General features: G+C 43.3%; 1 protein-coding gene across 2 annotated transcripts in view; it reads right to left on the reverse strand.

The window, feature by feature from the left end:
* Nucleotides 1–554: 554 nt before the first annotated feature.
* Nucleotides 555–15,729, reverse strand: part of etv6 (ETS variant transcription factor 6) — a 31,329-nt gene continuing 16,154 nt past the window's right edge. For both annotated transcript variants that reach the window (XM_020634807.3, XM_020634806.3), the window contains exons 3-8: nt 10,752–10,916; nt 6,892–7,026; nt 2,982–3,587; nt 2,746–2,888; nt 1,179–1,279; nt 555–1,087 (exon numbers count right to left, since the gene is read on the reverse strand). In XM_020634807.3, the coding sequence (XP_020490463.1) occupies nt 844–1,087; nt 1,179–1,279; nt 2,746–2,888; nt 2,982–3,587; nt 6,892–7,026; nt 10,752–10,916 (1,394 nt within the window). In that variant the 3' untranslated portion in view covers nt 555–843. The remainder of the gene's footprint in view (nt 1,088–1,178; nt 1,280–2,745; nt 2,889–2,981; nt 3,588–6,891; nt 7,027–10,751; nt 10,917–15,729) is intronic.

The raw sequence follows: 15,729 nt of genomic DNA on the forward strand, positions 1-15,729 counted from the left end.
ACTGTCGTTGCCCTGCTGAGCGCTGCACGCATTATTTTAGTGAAAACCAAAGAAAAATGAAGAGGAATCATCCGTCTACAGGAGAGAAAAAAGAAACTGGAAAAAAGAGGAGTAATGCGACACTGGCAGACATGATGGTGGTGAACACTGGTTGGAGGGCCCCCCCAATTGTTTTTCACCAAGGGCCCCAACAGACTCTAGAATCCCCATTGCATGTCAGTAGCGTTTGTTATAAAAAATATCATCTTGTATTCATTTTGAGACAAATGTGTCACCTATTGTGAGTTTTTTATGTGAAAAAAAGTCAACAAAAGAAGGCTGTTTTTCAGCATGCAGTAAATTGTCTCATCTGACCCCTACCCCCAGAGAGGTTGGGTTGCAGATATTTAAATTTTCAATATCAAAGAAGTAGATCTTGAAGCGAATGGTCTTGTTTTCTTTTGTAGGTCACAAAGATGCACCACTTTCATTAATGTCTAAAAACTCTTCACTCTTCAAATGAATGATTTTTGGTTAAATGCATTACAATCAAAGTACAGTCCACACAAAGTGAATACAGTTTGATCAAAAATGTTTATTCCACTGTGAAAACATTCCTGTCACACACACACACCCAAATTTTCTTTTTACAAACAGCAACATTGCGCAGTATAATGCATGTGAAGGGACAATAGAAATCAGAAAAGTGACTTAAGCACAAAGTGATTGGCTTTTGCAGTTTTGAGTTCAGAAATAAAAAGGGAACAAAAGTCCTCCCGGCTCCATCCATCAGGAGAATCAAAAAACAAACTGATGCTGCTTCGACTTCAGGACTATATCATCCTAAGGCAAACTCAAGAGAGATCAGACGTCGTGTCTCTCCGACTGATACGAGCAGACGTCCACGGGCTCCGGTTTTAACGACGATTGTTCAGGCTGCTTCTGGAAGGCATCGGCGGCTGTAGTAGATGGAAGAAGTTCATGGACTCGCTTTCCCAGAGTTCCTATGCATTCCTCTTTGATGTAGGTTTGTTCGTAAGAGTCGGACTCCAGGTGCTCCAGCCGGTCCGTCTGTCCGTTCATTATCTCATCGGGCGTTTTCATGAACCTAATGGAACAAGACAACGGCTTATTTTGGATATTTCATGACATCAATAAATCGCCTCGTTAGTTTAAACGGCGCCTTTGAGTCAATTTACCTGAATAGAAGTCTTTGTCCCGGTTCTTTCCTGATTATGTTCAGTTTGTAGTAGTGTCTCAGTGCTCGCGACATCTTCTCGTATGTCATATTGGTCCGGTTCTGTACAAAATAAAGAAAACAAAAGTTTCATGAAACGGGCTGTTTTGGTATTTTGAGCTGCACTTGTTACTGATTTGGCCACATGGGGGCTGAAGAACTCCACAACAAGCTGAAAACATCTGACATAGACATCAATAAGCTGTTATGGTGAATAGATAGTAAATAATTGGGGCGTTTTCAAGGCTAAACAAATAAAGCTAAAAGGGGCTCAAAGGCTCTGAGGAGCTAAAGGAAACCTGCAGAGTTGGGTGATCAAGTCCTTCAATAAGAGCATCATCATTTTGTTCTATAGTTTAAAGTGCATCAAAGTCTATGCATGGTACAGATCTGTATGCCTGCTGAGTTACACAACTTTCACTGAGGAGACAAGAGACAAGTGAGATGAACACACCCTGGTTATCTTTTAGCTATAAGTAAGGGTTCACAACCCTAAAGGCTGGCGTACACTGAATGATTGTAGAAAGGTGGTGGTGTAACGTCAGCTCACACTGTACAGCTGAATCGACGACCAAAGTTCACGATTTATGTGCTCACACTGAACGACCCTGATGTCGGGCACGACCTGAGAGCTCACACTGTACCAGTGAAATCAGGACAAAGCTTTCACAATTGTCAATAGAAAGCTCCCAAAGATGGAGGGTTGAAGTCAGATCTGTGTATATTTCAGTTGTGTCTAAAACAAACACTGGCAAAAATGCTCTCACTCTTTCTCTCACACACACACACACACACACACACACACACACACACACACACACTGATATTTCCTACCTACGTTTCTTTCATGATAGGAGGGGGAGGACAGATTGAACAGGTATGCCTGCTGTTGCCATGGTGATTTTGGATGTTGCCCGTCAGTTAAAGCAGGTTAAAGCAGGGGGAGAAAAGTCCCAGAGTCGGGGAATCGGCTCGTGGCTCCGCTCTCGCGATGCGAGTGTGTGCAGTCGTCAACCAAAATTCATACATGCCAGAAATCAAGGCCGGAATTGACACTTGATCGAGCTGATAATTAAGCTCAACTTCAAAATTAATCGTTTCACTAAAATGTCAGGTCTGAATCAGGCTAAAATCGTTCAGTGTACATCCAGCTTATCATAAGCGATCACCCTGAGAGTTCAACACAAAGCACTCAATACATGTTACAAGTGGTCGGGTCGGGACTAGCTTGTTTACATAAAAGGGGGAAGTCTTTGCAGCTGATAACTAATTGCAACCATGAACAAATCTCCTCTCAGCAAACAGTCATAATTTATGAACTCGGAGCAAACTAGAGCTGGATAGTCTCCGGCTGTGAGGTGCATGTGTAAACAAGAAAGTCATTTCAGGGGCAGTCTGCCTGAACCTTTCTAGAAATTGTGTGCACATGTGAAATTGGTTACTGAGGTGTTGTGAATGTGTAGGAATGGGATTAGTTAATACTGATGAACATTTTTAATCAAACCCAACACAGCTGTCTGCGTGTTTACCTTGTGGTTTCCCCACAGCCTGGCCAGGCCATTGGGGTCCATGATGCGGAAGACTTTGCTCTCTGGATCCTCCCATCGGATGTAGTTCTCGTACCTGCTGTCTGACAGGAGCTGGTAGACGTAGTCCCACAGCAACCTGCAGTCTGCGAGGGCAAACCGGAGAAACACAAAGAAAGGTCAATAAAGATTTAACCATGTGTAGCGTTAACCTTCATGTTTAAAGGGTTAAGTCTTACCTGCTATCCGTCCGATGGGCATCTGTTGCTCCTCTGGAGGAGACACGGGCATGATGACGTGGTTCCTGTAGAGCGCCTCCTCCTCCTGCTGCAGTAGATGCTGTTGCTGTTGCTGCTGGGCCAGAGGTATCTGATAGTGGTGGCTGTGGACTTTCCCCTCCCGCCCATTTTCGAGCGTCCCCTTAGACTGGGCTCCACTTCGGCTGTGCCTGAAGTCCATGGCCCCGCCCCCAGCGCCCCTGCTCGGGCTGAGCAGCAGAGGGTTTATGATGGGGCTGGGCATGAGCTGGATGATGCGAGGAGGGCCCGCCTCCTGGCCCCCGGGGCTGCCGGGGCACTGGGGTTCCCGGGGTGTGCAGCGTCCGTTGGGCGCGGCGGGGGACACTGACAGGGGGTACATGTCTTCAGGCATGTGGTGGTTGCTGTCGGGCAGCTGGGAGAAAGTCTGCAGATGGTCCTCGTTGGTCGGGCGGGGGTGGTTCGGCTCCGGAGGGGAACGCCTGGGGTTTGGGTGGTGGTGGGGGGAGCGCGAGCGGTGCCGTAGCTCGATGGTTGGTGGATGCTGGGGGAGGGGCTCTGTACCACGTGGTCCCCGACGTACCGTTTCTTAAGAAAAGATGAAACATTCAATACGTTTAGATTTTGGTTCCTTTATTTCAAACAGCTCCAAACACTTACTGCTGGATAATCAGCAATGACAGAAATGTACGTTTGCAGGTAATCTCATGAGATTTTAGAGGTTTTTACTTTCTTGATTACATAAAATTATGTCTAGGAACCATCTTGAACTCATAAGTGTAAACTAATTTTGCAATATCTTGATTTTTCTTGAGTGCCCCCTTCACTGCAACCTTTAGGAAGCTCGTCTGGAAAACTTTTGGAAGCAGACCGTGTGTGTCATACAGGCAGGGAGGGAAAGAGTGTTAGAATATTCTTCTTTATTGTATGTATTGTCCTTTTGAGTGTATTTTTTTTTTTTTTGCATAGATGCTTAAAAAGGTAGAAAATTACAAAACTTCCCCAATAAATACTGAATGAAATCACTTACTCACATGGTGTCAAAGAGCTGCTGAGTGGTTTGGTTTTTGTTTGGTTTCCTTTTTGTGTTTTGAAGGCAAACTTCTCTTTTACTTCCTGTTTCTGTCTCACAGATCAGATTTTCACTTGGCTGATAAAAGAGACACATTTACAAGACGACTCGGAAACGTAAAAAAAAAAAGCTTCACTCAGGAGATTCTGCTGAGAAATACCAAACGTCTCACGTCTCTCCTGCTGCATTCAAAGCTTTTTGAAAAATGTTGCCGTTCTTTTGAGACCAACTATTTCCTTTTCTTTAGGCCCACATTTACCCCCAGACAGGAGCTGTTTGCAAAAAAACCCTCAATTCTTTATTGAAACTTCAACCCGTGTAAAGCTGGATGATGGCCCTGAGGGACAAACGCCAAAAGTTTAGACCTGCTCGTTCCTGCTCCAGTGTCTAAGATTAATTGATTGATTGATTTAAAAAACGTCACCAAAACGCTGCTCAATTACAATAAAGTTGTGAGAAAATGTAATTCATAAAATTTCAGCCATTCATACAGGCGTACCATAAGTTAGATATCCTGGCTATTAATGACAACGTGAGGAGAACTTTACCAGCCTTTGAGCAACTGTTGCCTCATAACTTAAAATACAACCTTATTTATAATCTTGTTAATTGTGACATCCATCCATCCATTATCTTCCCCTTATCCGGGGCTGGGTGGCAGAGGTAGCAAGGTGCCGCAGCAACCCTCTCCCCATGAACGTTTTCCAGGGGATCCCGAGGCATTCCCAGGCCAGAAGGGATATATAATCCCTCCAGCGAGCTTTGGGTCTATCCCTGGGGCTCCTCCCAGTTGGATCTGACCAGAAGACCAGGGAGGGAACCAGGAGGCCCCCTGATCAGATCCCCATAACTCACTCAGCTCGCTCCTTTCAATGCGAAGGAGCGGCGGCTCTAGTCCGAGCTCCTCATCCTAATCTCTAAGGCTGAGCCAAGCCACCCTTTGGAGGAAAACTGCATGTATCCACGATCTCATTCTTCCAGTCACTACCCACAACTCATGATTATAGGTGAGGGCTGGAACGTAGATGGCCTGGTAAACTGAGAGCTCTGCCTTCTGACTCAGCTCCCTCTTCACCACGACGCAGCACAATTCAGACATTCTGAGATCGACTACTAATCCTTATCTAGTATGTGCTGATGTCTTTCTCCACTCATTTTGCATGTTTCTCAAGTTGTAACAAATGTTTCTAAAAGTCTAAAGTAGCAGAGAAAAGGCACCAAACGCATAAAAGCTTGAACTGGTGTGTTGCAGCTTTTTCAGATTCTCACATTACTGAGGCCAGGATTTATCCAGGAAGTAAAAAAGGGGCTTTTTCACTTTAGTTTCTGGCTTCCTTGTAAAAAATTAGCTTCACACAGAGAGACCACAAGATGTCACTCACGTCTTATAGTTGGCTGAGAGTTGTGTCTGCATTGTTCTTGATGAGTGTCTGTAAATGTTTGGCTGAAATGCAGCTTCATTTTGTTCCAGCTCCATCAATCACACACACTGATATCAAAAAAGTTGTACTCTGAACAAGGAAGACATTCAGAAAAAAAAACACACCGTCAAACTGATTACAGCACCACGCTGCTGGCGCTGATTGTGGTTTACTTGACTGCTAGTGTGTATAAATAAAAAGCAGCTTTTCCTTGTAGAACAGGTTTTTCTCTGAACATGTGGAGTTATGATGATTGTCACAGTGTTACGTTTCCTCAGATCAGAGCCAGAAGACAGCCTGGGGTATTTTCTCTGAATGTTATCATCACTTCCTGGTATAACAAACACAGATTTCATGTGTAGACATCTGTGTTTCTGAAGAAAGAAGACCCACTGCTGCCTCATACTTTCATTAAGATCAAGATTATTAAGATGCTTTTGTCACAGTATTATTTTTTTAATACTTAAAAAAATGTGTCTGGACATCCTGTTTCGTTCATTCGTTCAAGGTAAGAACAAACTTTAAGGACATTTGTAAGGGGGGGGGGGGGGGGGGGGGTTCTTTTTCTGGCAGGTTCACAGTTCATTAGAGCGCCGCTTCCACCAAGTGGTCTTGTTCAAGTTTGGTTGGGTACAGTACCCATGTATTGTCAAAAGTTGGTATTGGTACCAAAATAACTGCTCCGTACCGTCCTACTTTTTTGCTACCCTTCCATCGGGGTCTCAAGCGTACCAAGCTGGTGAGAATCCTCACTTCCCGTGCAACAGTGGCAAGATACAACAAACACAAACCATGCAAAGTTTAAATATCCTTTGGATTGCAAGAGAGTCATTTCCAGGCTGTTTTTGAGCATATGAGCCTCTGTACATTGGACCTAGGCCCAGCCAGTAGGTCCATACTGTAGGTACTCAGCTGGTGTGTAGAGTGTGTACATCTTATTATTGTCTTATTTAGCCTTGTAAATATTAGTCTTTCCTTATTTATGTTTATATTTAATGTTGTACTTTTGTACACTGAGCAGTTCAGCGAAAAACAAATTCCTTGTGTGTGTGTGTGTGTGTGTGTGTGTGTGTGTAAGCATACATGGCCAATGATTCTGATTCTGCCAATTCTGATTGGTTGAATTTAATTATTTTGTGTGAAACTGTCAATACAGCTTGTATTTATTAATTAACCCCCCCCCCCAAAAATTTTTTAAAAAATAAAGTTTTAATTTGGAGCAAACTTATTGGAGAGTTCCAGTAGACTTGATTTGAAAGTACAATTCTGTCATTCCTGAATGATTCAGACAGCACCATTGGATCAACTGAAGCCTTCTTATGGTTGTATCTAACTCCTGAGCAGAAAATGAATGCGATGTGCGTCACATAAAGAAGAACACACGGTTTATTGGCCTGACCTTCGAGCTTGAGGTGTTGCACAGCATTCTCAGGCAGCGAGTAGAAGGAGTTCCCAGGGAAGTATGCAGAGGGGTAAAACACATGAGGCTTCCTCTGCTTCAGGATGTGCTGCAGCAGCTCATACAGGACGTCCCCTGCACAGATACAACGGTCAAAGGTCAACACACGTCTACTGGTAGCATTCAACAGCTGCGTAAGAAAAAAAAAAAAAAATGGGAAATGAACAATAGCGTCATCCACAAAATCATGTTTACCCCTCCTACGTCTTCTCCTTTTTGCTTTCCAGAAAGCAGGGAGCTTGAGCAATAATGGAAAAGTCAGTAAGGAGGCAGGACCTTTTTGGACATAATGTCTATAAACTACTACAGTCAGCATTAACTAGTTCATCGTGATTATTGCATGCTATTTTGTCCCAGAACCTTCGATCTACCAGAAGCTCCTTAATTTATTTCAAAATAAAATCAGGGTTGAATTTAAACAGCAAGTACAGTACTCTCAGATTATAAAACAGCACAGTAAAACAGTAAAATAAAAGCCTTACTATTACAAAAAAAGTGATTAAAAATGTGAGATTGACGACTGAATTTTAGCGATTAGTCGGGATGCAAATTTTTAATCATAGAAACATTTCAGCTTTTAAAAAATATGCAATTTGTGAGTTTATATTTGTTTGATTAAGATACATTTTTAAGCAAAAGGTTTATATTCTTAATTAAGATACAAAAATATATCTGTGAATAAGACAACAGCAGTCGGTCATGAATGTTTTCTTTTTAAATACGTTTAAGGTTGTTAATGAAGGTGTATAGAGAAGGGCTGAGAATAGTTGAGAAGTGTTTATTACAGGGGGAAATTCTGGTTTTACATTCTGTTATTGAGATCTCCAGTAACCAGACTAACTTCTATACTTAGGACGTCAGCGACCCTCCAGTTCCCAACACAAGTCCCCACAGACCGAGACGCTGCTGACAAAATAGAGTTAGATTGTAAATACAACTTTTTCTGTGAGTCTGCTTGTTTGTATGAACATTTCTCCTTTGGTATTTCAATGTCTTCCTATTTCCTTCCTACAAAATGTTTGTGTTCAGCTTTGATGTGAAAAAAAGTGACATATTTAAGAACAAACTGGTTAAAAAAAAAAAAGAAATGCTGACTTCAGGCTACATGGACTACGTGTTGACAGTAAATGGGCCTATATGATCGTGGTATTCTCCTTGAAGTGGTGATACGGTGGCGTTGACACCAGGAACAAAGCCTGAGGAGGAAGTTCACTGAATGATTAACAGCTGTTTGTTTGCCCTTAACTTCTCTCCCCGTGACAAAGCACCTTCAGCATAAACACACACAGCGGATTTGATTTTAGCAATCTGAAGACAGCCATCAGATATTACCGTTAATATTCCTTTAAAAGTTTACCATTATAAGGAAGTGATTCTAACAAAGGAAGTCAATGCTGAACACACACACACACACACACACACACACACACACACACACACACACACACAAACGACCTCTTTCAATTCTCACTTTCTTAACATATGGACTTGAGATGCTCTCTCTATGCCTAAAAGTCGTTTTTTTTGATTGTGGATTTATCTTTGGGGCTTCCAGTAAAATATTGCCTATGCAGGGAGTGATGGGAACCGCACTTGCAATCCCCTCAAGGAGGAAATAAACACATCAGACGCCAAAGAGTTCGCTCTGTTCCCTAAAAATGACTTCTTCACAGAGGGACAACAACATGTGTATCACTTCAGTGTGATAGATCAAGTTGATCTCTCGTCTGTTTATGCAGAAAAGAAATGTGATAAAACCAGAACATTTGCATTGCAACATTTTTACACAGCATGATCTCAGTTGATGTCCCAAAGGAAGACTTCCACTTCACTCTTAAAAAACCTGAAAAGATGAATCGGATTTTCCTTTTTTTTTCCCCCAGACTTTGAGTTCTCAACAGGATGTGAATGTTATTTTTTTCTTTGCAAAGCTGGAAACATCCAGAAACGAGCTTGACAACAGCTGTCAGCTGGGCTGCATGTCTCCAAAGATTATTGCTCAAAACTTGTAATAAAAAATAAAATAAATGAACGACAAGGTCTCTGGTTGAAGGAAGTACTCAAACGGAGCAAATTTGACTTCCTCTCTCACTGACTGAATTCAATTCAAACACTTTTAAAGGAATCACAATTTTTTTTTCCCCACATAATTTACAACTCCACTTGTGAATTTGTTAGTTTTACATTTGTATAGTCCAAAGCCCAACAGATTGTTGTGTCTGCAATGTTTCCTCCTCTACTCCCGACGATCCGGTTCAGAATGCTGAAGGTGCTGCATTTGTCTTTGTAGAGCTGTCAGTCATGACTTTGCATCCACTTTTTCAAATAACTTCTTAAAAATAAAAACGGCCCCAGAATTCCCATATCGATCGGGCCCGAGCAAAAATACTCAGAAAAACTAACACTCACACATAAAACAGCATGATGACTAAGTACTATCACAACAGAATCCAGGCTGGACAAACATGTATTTAACGTGTAGTATAAAATGTTTCCCCATGTCCCATCTGTTAACATGGAGAAGGCGGGCGTCAGCAGGGGGAGCTCTTAACATTTTAGCTTCACTTCTACCTTTACTTCTACACTTAATCATAACATCCATTTATCACTGCCAACCTTTTTGGTTGGTATCCTTTTAAATGTCTCCCTGCATCACTTCTTGTTGTGTGTTGTGATTTTCTGTCATTCACTTTCACACCGCAGGCCACACTAACCCCTTCGGTCACTGATGGCAGAGGCTGCTGTGTAAAGTGTCCATCAGAAGTGACTAATCCCATTCATACACATTTATACACCTCTGACAAAGCAGTGGGAGCAACCTGGGGTTAAGTGTCTTGCCCAAGGACACATTGGACATGTTGCTGCAGGAGCTGGGGATTGAACCCTCAACCTACTAGTTGAGAGACGACCGACTGTACAAGTAAATATAAAATCTGTGATGATCAGTGAAAATAATTATTTTCCATAAAATCCTTTTTTCTTGATGTTCAGCTTTCATTTCTTTGTTCTTTATGGCTGTGTTCCTTACAGCATATTCTATTCAATTATTTTCTTCAGCATATTTCTTGTCTTCTTCATACTCTGAGAGAGAAATACTCCTCCATATAACTCCCACAGTTTCTGGACTTTCTTGCATTTTTCTCCGGGCTGATGAGGGTTTTTCCTGAAGTCTTGTCTTCATATTCCACAACACGGATCACTCATTTCATCCCACTCATGACTCTCATCCTGACCAGACCACACCTCACCGACTTGTGTGAGAAAAACTGTGGATCCTAAACTGTGAACAGCGCGCAGCTAACTTTGTTTTCATGTTTCTGGCTGCCGAGGCAACAGTTGAGGTTGCTTTCTACTTCCTGATCAACCGTCTCCTACTTCCTCCCCCCCCCCCCGGCGAGCTCGCTGTGACAGCTGCCTCCCTCCTCTGTCGCTTCTCCCCTGACACCACCACCCCCCACCCCCACCCCCTCCTCTGCTCCAGCTGACTTTATTGAATTTTTAAAGGGTGTCGTTTTTGGAGTAAACACATTGATTTTAAAGCTTCACTGGCCCATGTTTTCCATGTTCAAATAAACTGTGTATTGGCTAAAAGCACAAAGGGCAACAGACCATAAAGGGTCACAGTGTTATAGCTAATTGAAATTCTTGCGAGACAGATTGTGGTTATGGAGGATTACTTTTGGATTTTCATCTTTTCACTGAAAAAGATGCTCGTCACTGATTTGGCCAGTTCCCCCAGCCTTGATCACATCTGTAGTATCTCCAAAAAATTCATGAAAAGGTGTAAGAATGATGAGTACCGGAGTGTGGGGATCGGTAGCGGAAGTCCTCCTTGGTGAGCAGCAGCAGGGCTTTGCCGTTCATCTGGAAAGAGCCGCTGGTGATCGGCCGCAGGGCGAACTCCTTCTCTGCCCATCGCAGCCACTGGGCCACGTCCTCCCTGCTCCAAAACACTGGCTGCAAACCTAGAGGTCGGAAGAATGTGGGAGAGGGGGGAGAGAGGAAATGGAGTTACAAGCACTGTTTGAGAAAAATGCAACAAAGTGGAGGTGAAAGGGAAGAAAGGCAGAATGAGATCAGTGAAGAAGGATGGGGGGGTTGGGGGGGGTAAGGAAGGAAGGAAAATGAAGGAAGGAAAGGCAGGAAGGAGGGGAGAGGGGGGGAGGGTAGGGGAAGAGGGGGGTAGAGGAAGGAAGGAGGCAGAGGCAGTAAAAAGGATATTGAGGAAGTGGAGATAAAAGCCAAAAGGAGGGGGTGATTGCGGGAACGGCAGCAGAGATAAAGGAAAAAAAAGATGAAGGAGGAGACAGAGTCAGATGGGGAAAGGAGGTTAGAATAAAAGATGAAAAGATGATAGGTTAAGGGGAAGAATACAGAATAAATCACCAGGATAAAATGAGAAGCGGGTATATGAGAAAGACGGTCAGACTGTTATCTTATTTGATCTGCGGTGATGTGTGCTGTTTCTTTTGCTCTCCTTAACTCCAGGCAGGCGTATCAGAGGACCCACGCTTTATTAGTTTGTATGGAAACAGACAAGGATACATGGAGGGAACGAGAGCAGAGGAAACAGCAATGACAGTATCTTTTTTCTTTCTTTTTTTTTTCTTTTCACCTCCCTCGCAATCTGAAATGTCTTTTTCATTGCCGTGGGAACAGGAGTGTAAAACATCTGCACTGGTGAGCAACAGGGAGACGTGTAAATGTGCAGAAACGATTTCATTGTAGACCATGACTCACATCAGCTGTTAATGCTGCAATGATTCTTTTCAGTAAAAAAAAAAAAAAAACATTAGAGTGAAAAGCAGCAACTAAACACTAATGCTACTATAGGTAGGTTACAGCTGGTGGCAGCCTCCTGGTGTTGGAAAAATGCAGCCAACATGCACGTGCAAGAAAACTGCAGTTCCTCAAGTGTCCACTGAAGGCTGGCTGCAAAAGACCTGGAGGTCCCATCAACACCAGTATGACCACAGAGGCCCAGTATGACAGCAGCCTGGTTCAGAAATAGGTTTTGATCTGAATAGCTCATCTCCATTGGTGTACACTGTAGAGGCAGTGAGGTTTTTGAGTTGAGAATAATTATAACAGACTCACAGGCGAGGATGTTGCAATTTTGTGCCAGTAGGCCAAAGGCCTGCCTCAGCTCTACGTCCAGGTTCACTGAAAGTTAGCTAGCATTTCAAGCATGGCGAGAAGTTGTGCTTCAGAAACCAAATGGTGACATCACTGAGACTACAGCCATGTTTTATTCAGTCCATGGGAAACAGACTGGCAGGTCCTGATACTTTATGACACTGTGATGAGGATGTGTAGTTTCATATTTGCATACGTAAAGAGTTCATACTCAGTCAATCTGTGTTACAGACGACACAAGGAAGTATTTCTGCACAGATTTTGTGAAAGCTGTACTAAAGTATAACTTCACAAGATGCTCCACGTTCTTCATTTTCGTACAGACGGCTGCTGCTCTTCTGATATAGGGCCCAACTGTCGACTAAAATAACAACTATATTCTCATTAATTTGCGACTCTCTTCTCTTGGGATTTTAGCCACTTAAATTTATGACTTTAATCTCGAGATCTCCGATTTTGTCCCCCTTAATGTGGCCCTAATACTCCATCGTAAAAAACACTTAGAGTGATTACATGTTATCATTCATCTGTGACCTCTACCACGTCCTGTATCTGTATCAGAAACACTTGACCATTGTTTGATTCAAAGTTTAATGATGAGGTTTTCATTTTTTTGATAAAGACTGGTTGATGATGACTCCTGTATCATGTTGTGTATTGTTGTCAAATTTTTACCCATATGCTGCCTGATTGAAATACATTTCTAAAAGAGGCTGCTTATTATCTAAAAACTGTTTGTTAGCTTAATAATGCAGGACCTGGATAAGCTAACAGCTGAGTGATCGTCTCTTTAAATACAAATAAAAGAACATGTATATCTTTTTACCCTTTGCTCTCCCAGTCAACAGTTACTGCCACCTCATCATATCGTTGTGCGTCTCTGTGTTATCAAATGTCTCTCAGTATGATTCAGACTCACCTCCTTCTCGCTTACACATGCACACACACACACACACACACACACACACACACACACACACACACACACACACACACACATATACACACACACACACAAAACAACAGACTTGCAGCGGCGTATAGCTCCGATCACAACGTCCCCCGACACCCACACAGAGTCTAACTATTCCTTCCTTACATCTCAGTTATCGCCTGCCCTCAAACACTTCCTCTGGGAGTTGGACAGCTGTTATCTTTGGCTGCCAATGTCACTGTCGCACAAGTAATAGGAACCTTGTGCTCGCTTTCAGCCCCCCCCCCCCTCCCCCCCCTCCCCCTTCAGCTTCCCCCCATCCCCCCCCCTCCCCCCTTCAGCTTCCCCCCATCCATCAAACAGAGGAAGTTTTCAGAGAGAGCAATCAATATAAAATGAAACCCTGTCTAGCTTGTCGGATTCCCATTTCTTCCTTCCCCCTTCTAGACCTCGGTATTCAGATAGTGGCACGAGTCCTGTCGATAAGCCCCGGGACGGCCTCGGTTATCTGAAGCACAGCTTACAGCTTGTCAAGTTCTGACCCTCAGCTTGTCAACAGGAATCCTGAGAAAGTGTCAGGGAATACAGGTGTTTCACAACCAACAGGAGCTCGTAGCAGGAAGATAAGGAGCCATCTGTTCTTCTTTTTTCAAAGTGTCGCAGAAGAATCGATTGCTTGGACACATTATCTCTACCATAATACCTCTAGTATGTTTAATACTCTGTTAAACATACAATATGTTGAATTTTATTCAAAATTGACTAAACCTATGTCATATTTCTTTTCTTTAAATACTTACATTACTTCAAATATTTCCAACATTTAAAAAGACAGAGAAATCCTTAATTTTATGGACGTGTCTTGTCGTGGCGGCCGCCATGACAGAGCCACCATGACAGAGCCGCCATGACAGACTCAACATGTTTATCGTTGCCATGGAAACAAACTTTTTAAAGGTCCTTGCCGTGGAAACAGAAACTGCTACTGAAAGCTGCCGTACAGTAGCTGTATGTGCTGCTGTGATAAAAACGTCATGTAAATTATACTTTGATAAATCGTCGGTAAACATATTCTCTTCCTCTTCCGTCTTCACTACGGTCAACGCACAGAGTTCATTTTCATCGGGGATGGGGGGGGTGGGGGGGGCGCCCATGATGCCCGGCCAGCCTCAACATCATCTTTTGTTATTGTATTGATTAAGAGCCCCCTGGTGGCAGAAGCTACACCCTGTGCCTTTAATGAATTTTGAATTCCTGTAGATTGTTGAAGAATTGAAGAGTTATAGGTCATTTCAAAACACCACTCATTGGAGAGCACTTTGAAATAGTCAAGAAAACCAGAGATTTGCACCTTTTTTTCTACTTGAAATCTGTCCCCTTTGAAGCTTCTACAAGATGATCTATTATAAATTATAAAGCAGCAAATCATCATAAATATAATATATCTCAGAACACAGAACAAATAGAGCAGGTCTAGACAGTACTCTTTGTTATAGTCTTTAAAAGGGGAACAACATATATCCACCATAAGCACAGTGTCAACAGTAAGCTCTCTTCAAACAGGTAGACACATCAGGCAGGACCAGACTTACTGGTGAGCGTCTGCTGCAACAAGATGCACAGAGTAAGTAGGATAGGGAGAGAGGTAGAAATAGAGAGATGGAAGGAGACAAACTAAAAGAGATGCAGGCAAACAAGGAGACGTACACAAGGCAACTAGGTATGTTTGAGATGCAGTCTGCATCATAACTTATTACTAGCTTTTATCAATGTAGGCCCTCAATGCCGGTAAATGTTGTGTCCAAACGTTTGAACTGTTGCACCTGCTCACGGTCCCGCTCTCCTCGCTCTACTGCCCCAATGTAAACAAGTGGATGGAAGGGTGTTTATGCTTCTATTAAACTGGACTATATAGCAGAAATAGAGCTACAGCACTCCAAACTGACTCCTTCATTGACTTTCTATCAATATTGAATCAAACTGCCATCTGCACTGCCTGCACCAGCTGTACAATCGTCTCTCGTGGCGGACTTGTGAGAGCCGCGAGGCTGGGGCGGGCAGCAGTGCAGCCTGGGTCACGGGGTCATGGCTGCGGTATGCTCTCTCCAGGGCCGGGGAGAGGTGCTGCTCTGCCAAAACCCCTCCGAGATCCGGTCTGCCGGCCTCAGCCATCTGCACAGAGCCCAAAGGAGGAAGCAACAAGGGGAGCAGAAGGGGTGGAGGAGGAGGAGGAGGAGGAGGAGGAAGAAGGGGGCCTAAACAAACGTGTCCCACAACGCACTTTGGCAGGAAGCAATCCAGCGTGGGCTCCGTTTCAGCACAGGAAACTTCCTGCGGTAAGGTTAGAGAGTGACGCCGGGCGGTTTATTAACAGAAAGATGCAAGGCAGGCATGAGTAAAAGGAAGAGCGGAAACAGAAAGTAAGGCGTGAAGAGAGCAGCAGAGGAAAGTGTGTTACATTGGGGAGAAAAAGGAAGGAGGATACGGTGAATTAGCAGGAAGAAGAGGATTAAACAAAAGAGAGGGAAAGGCAAACAGAAAAGGAATCAGAGATTAAGGAAGTATTAAAAAATATTCACAAAATGGGACATTAAGCTCAACTCAGATTTCCTGCACATATTTGCTTCTTTTGACATCTTCATGCCTCCTCTTAGAACTTGTTCAGCCTGCAAGCTTCCTCATGTTGTCAACTCAAATCAGCCCTTATA

The sequence above is a fragment of the Labrus bergylta genome, chromosome 23 (assembly GCF_963930695.1).
Source record: "Labrus bergylta chromosome 23, fLabBer1.1, whole genome shotgun sequence".
Taxonomy (NCBI): Eukaryota; Metazoa; Chordata; class Actinopteri; order Labriformes; family Labridae; genus Labrus; species Labrus bergylta.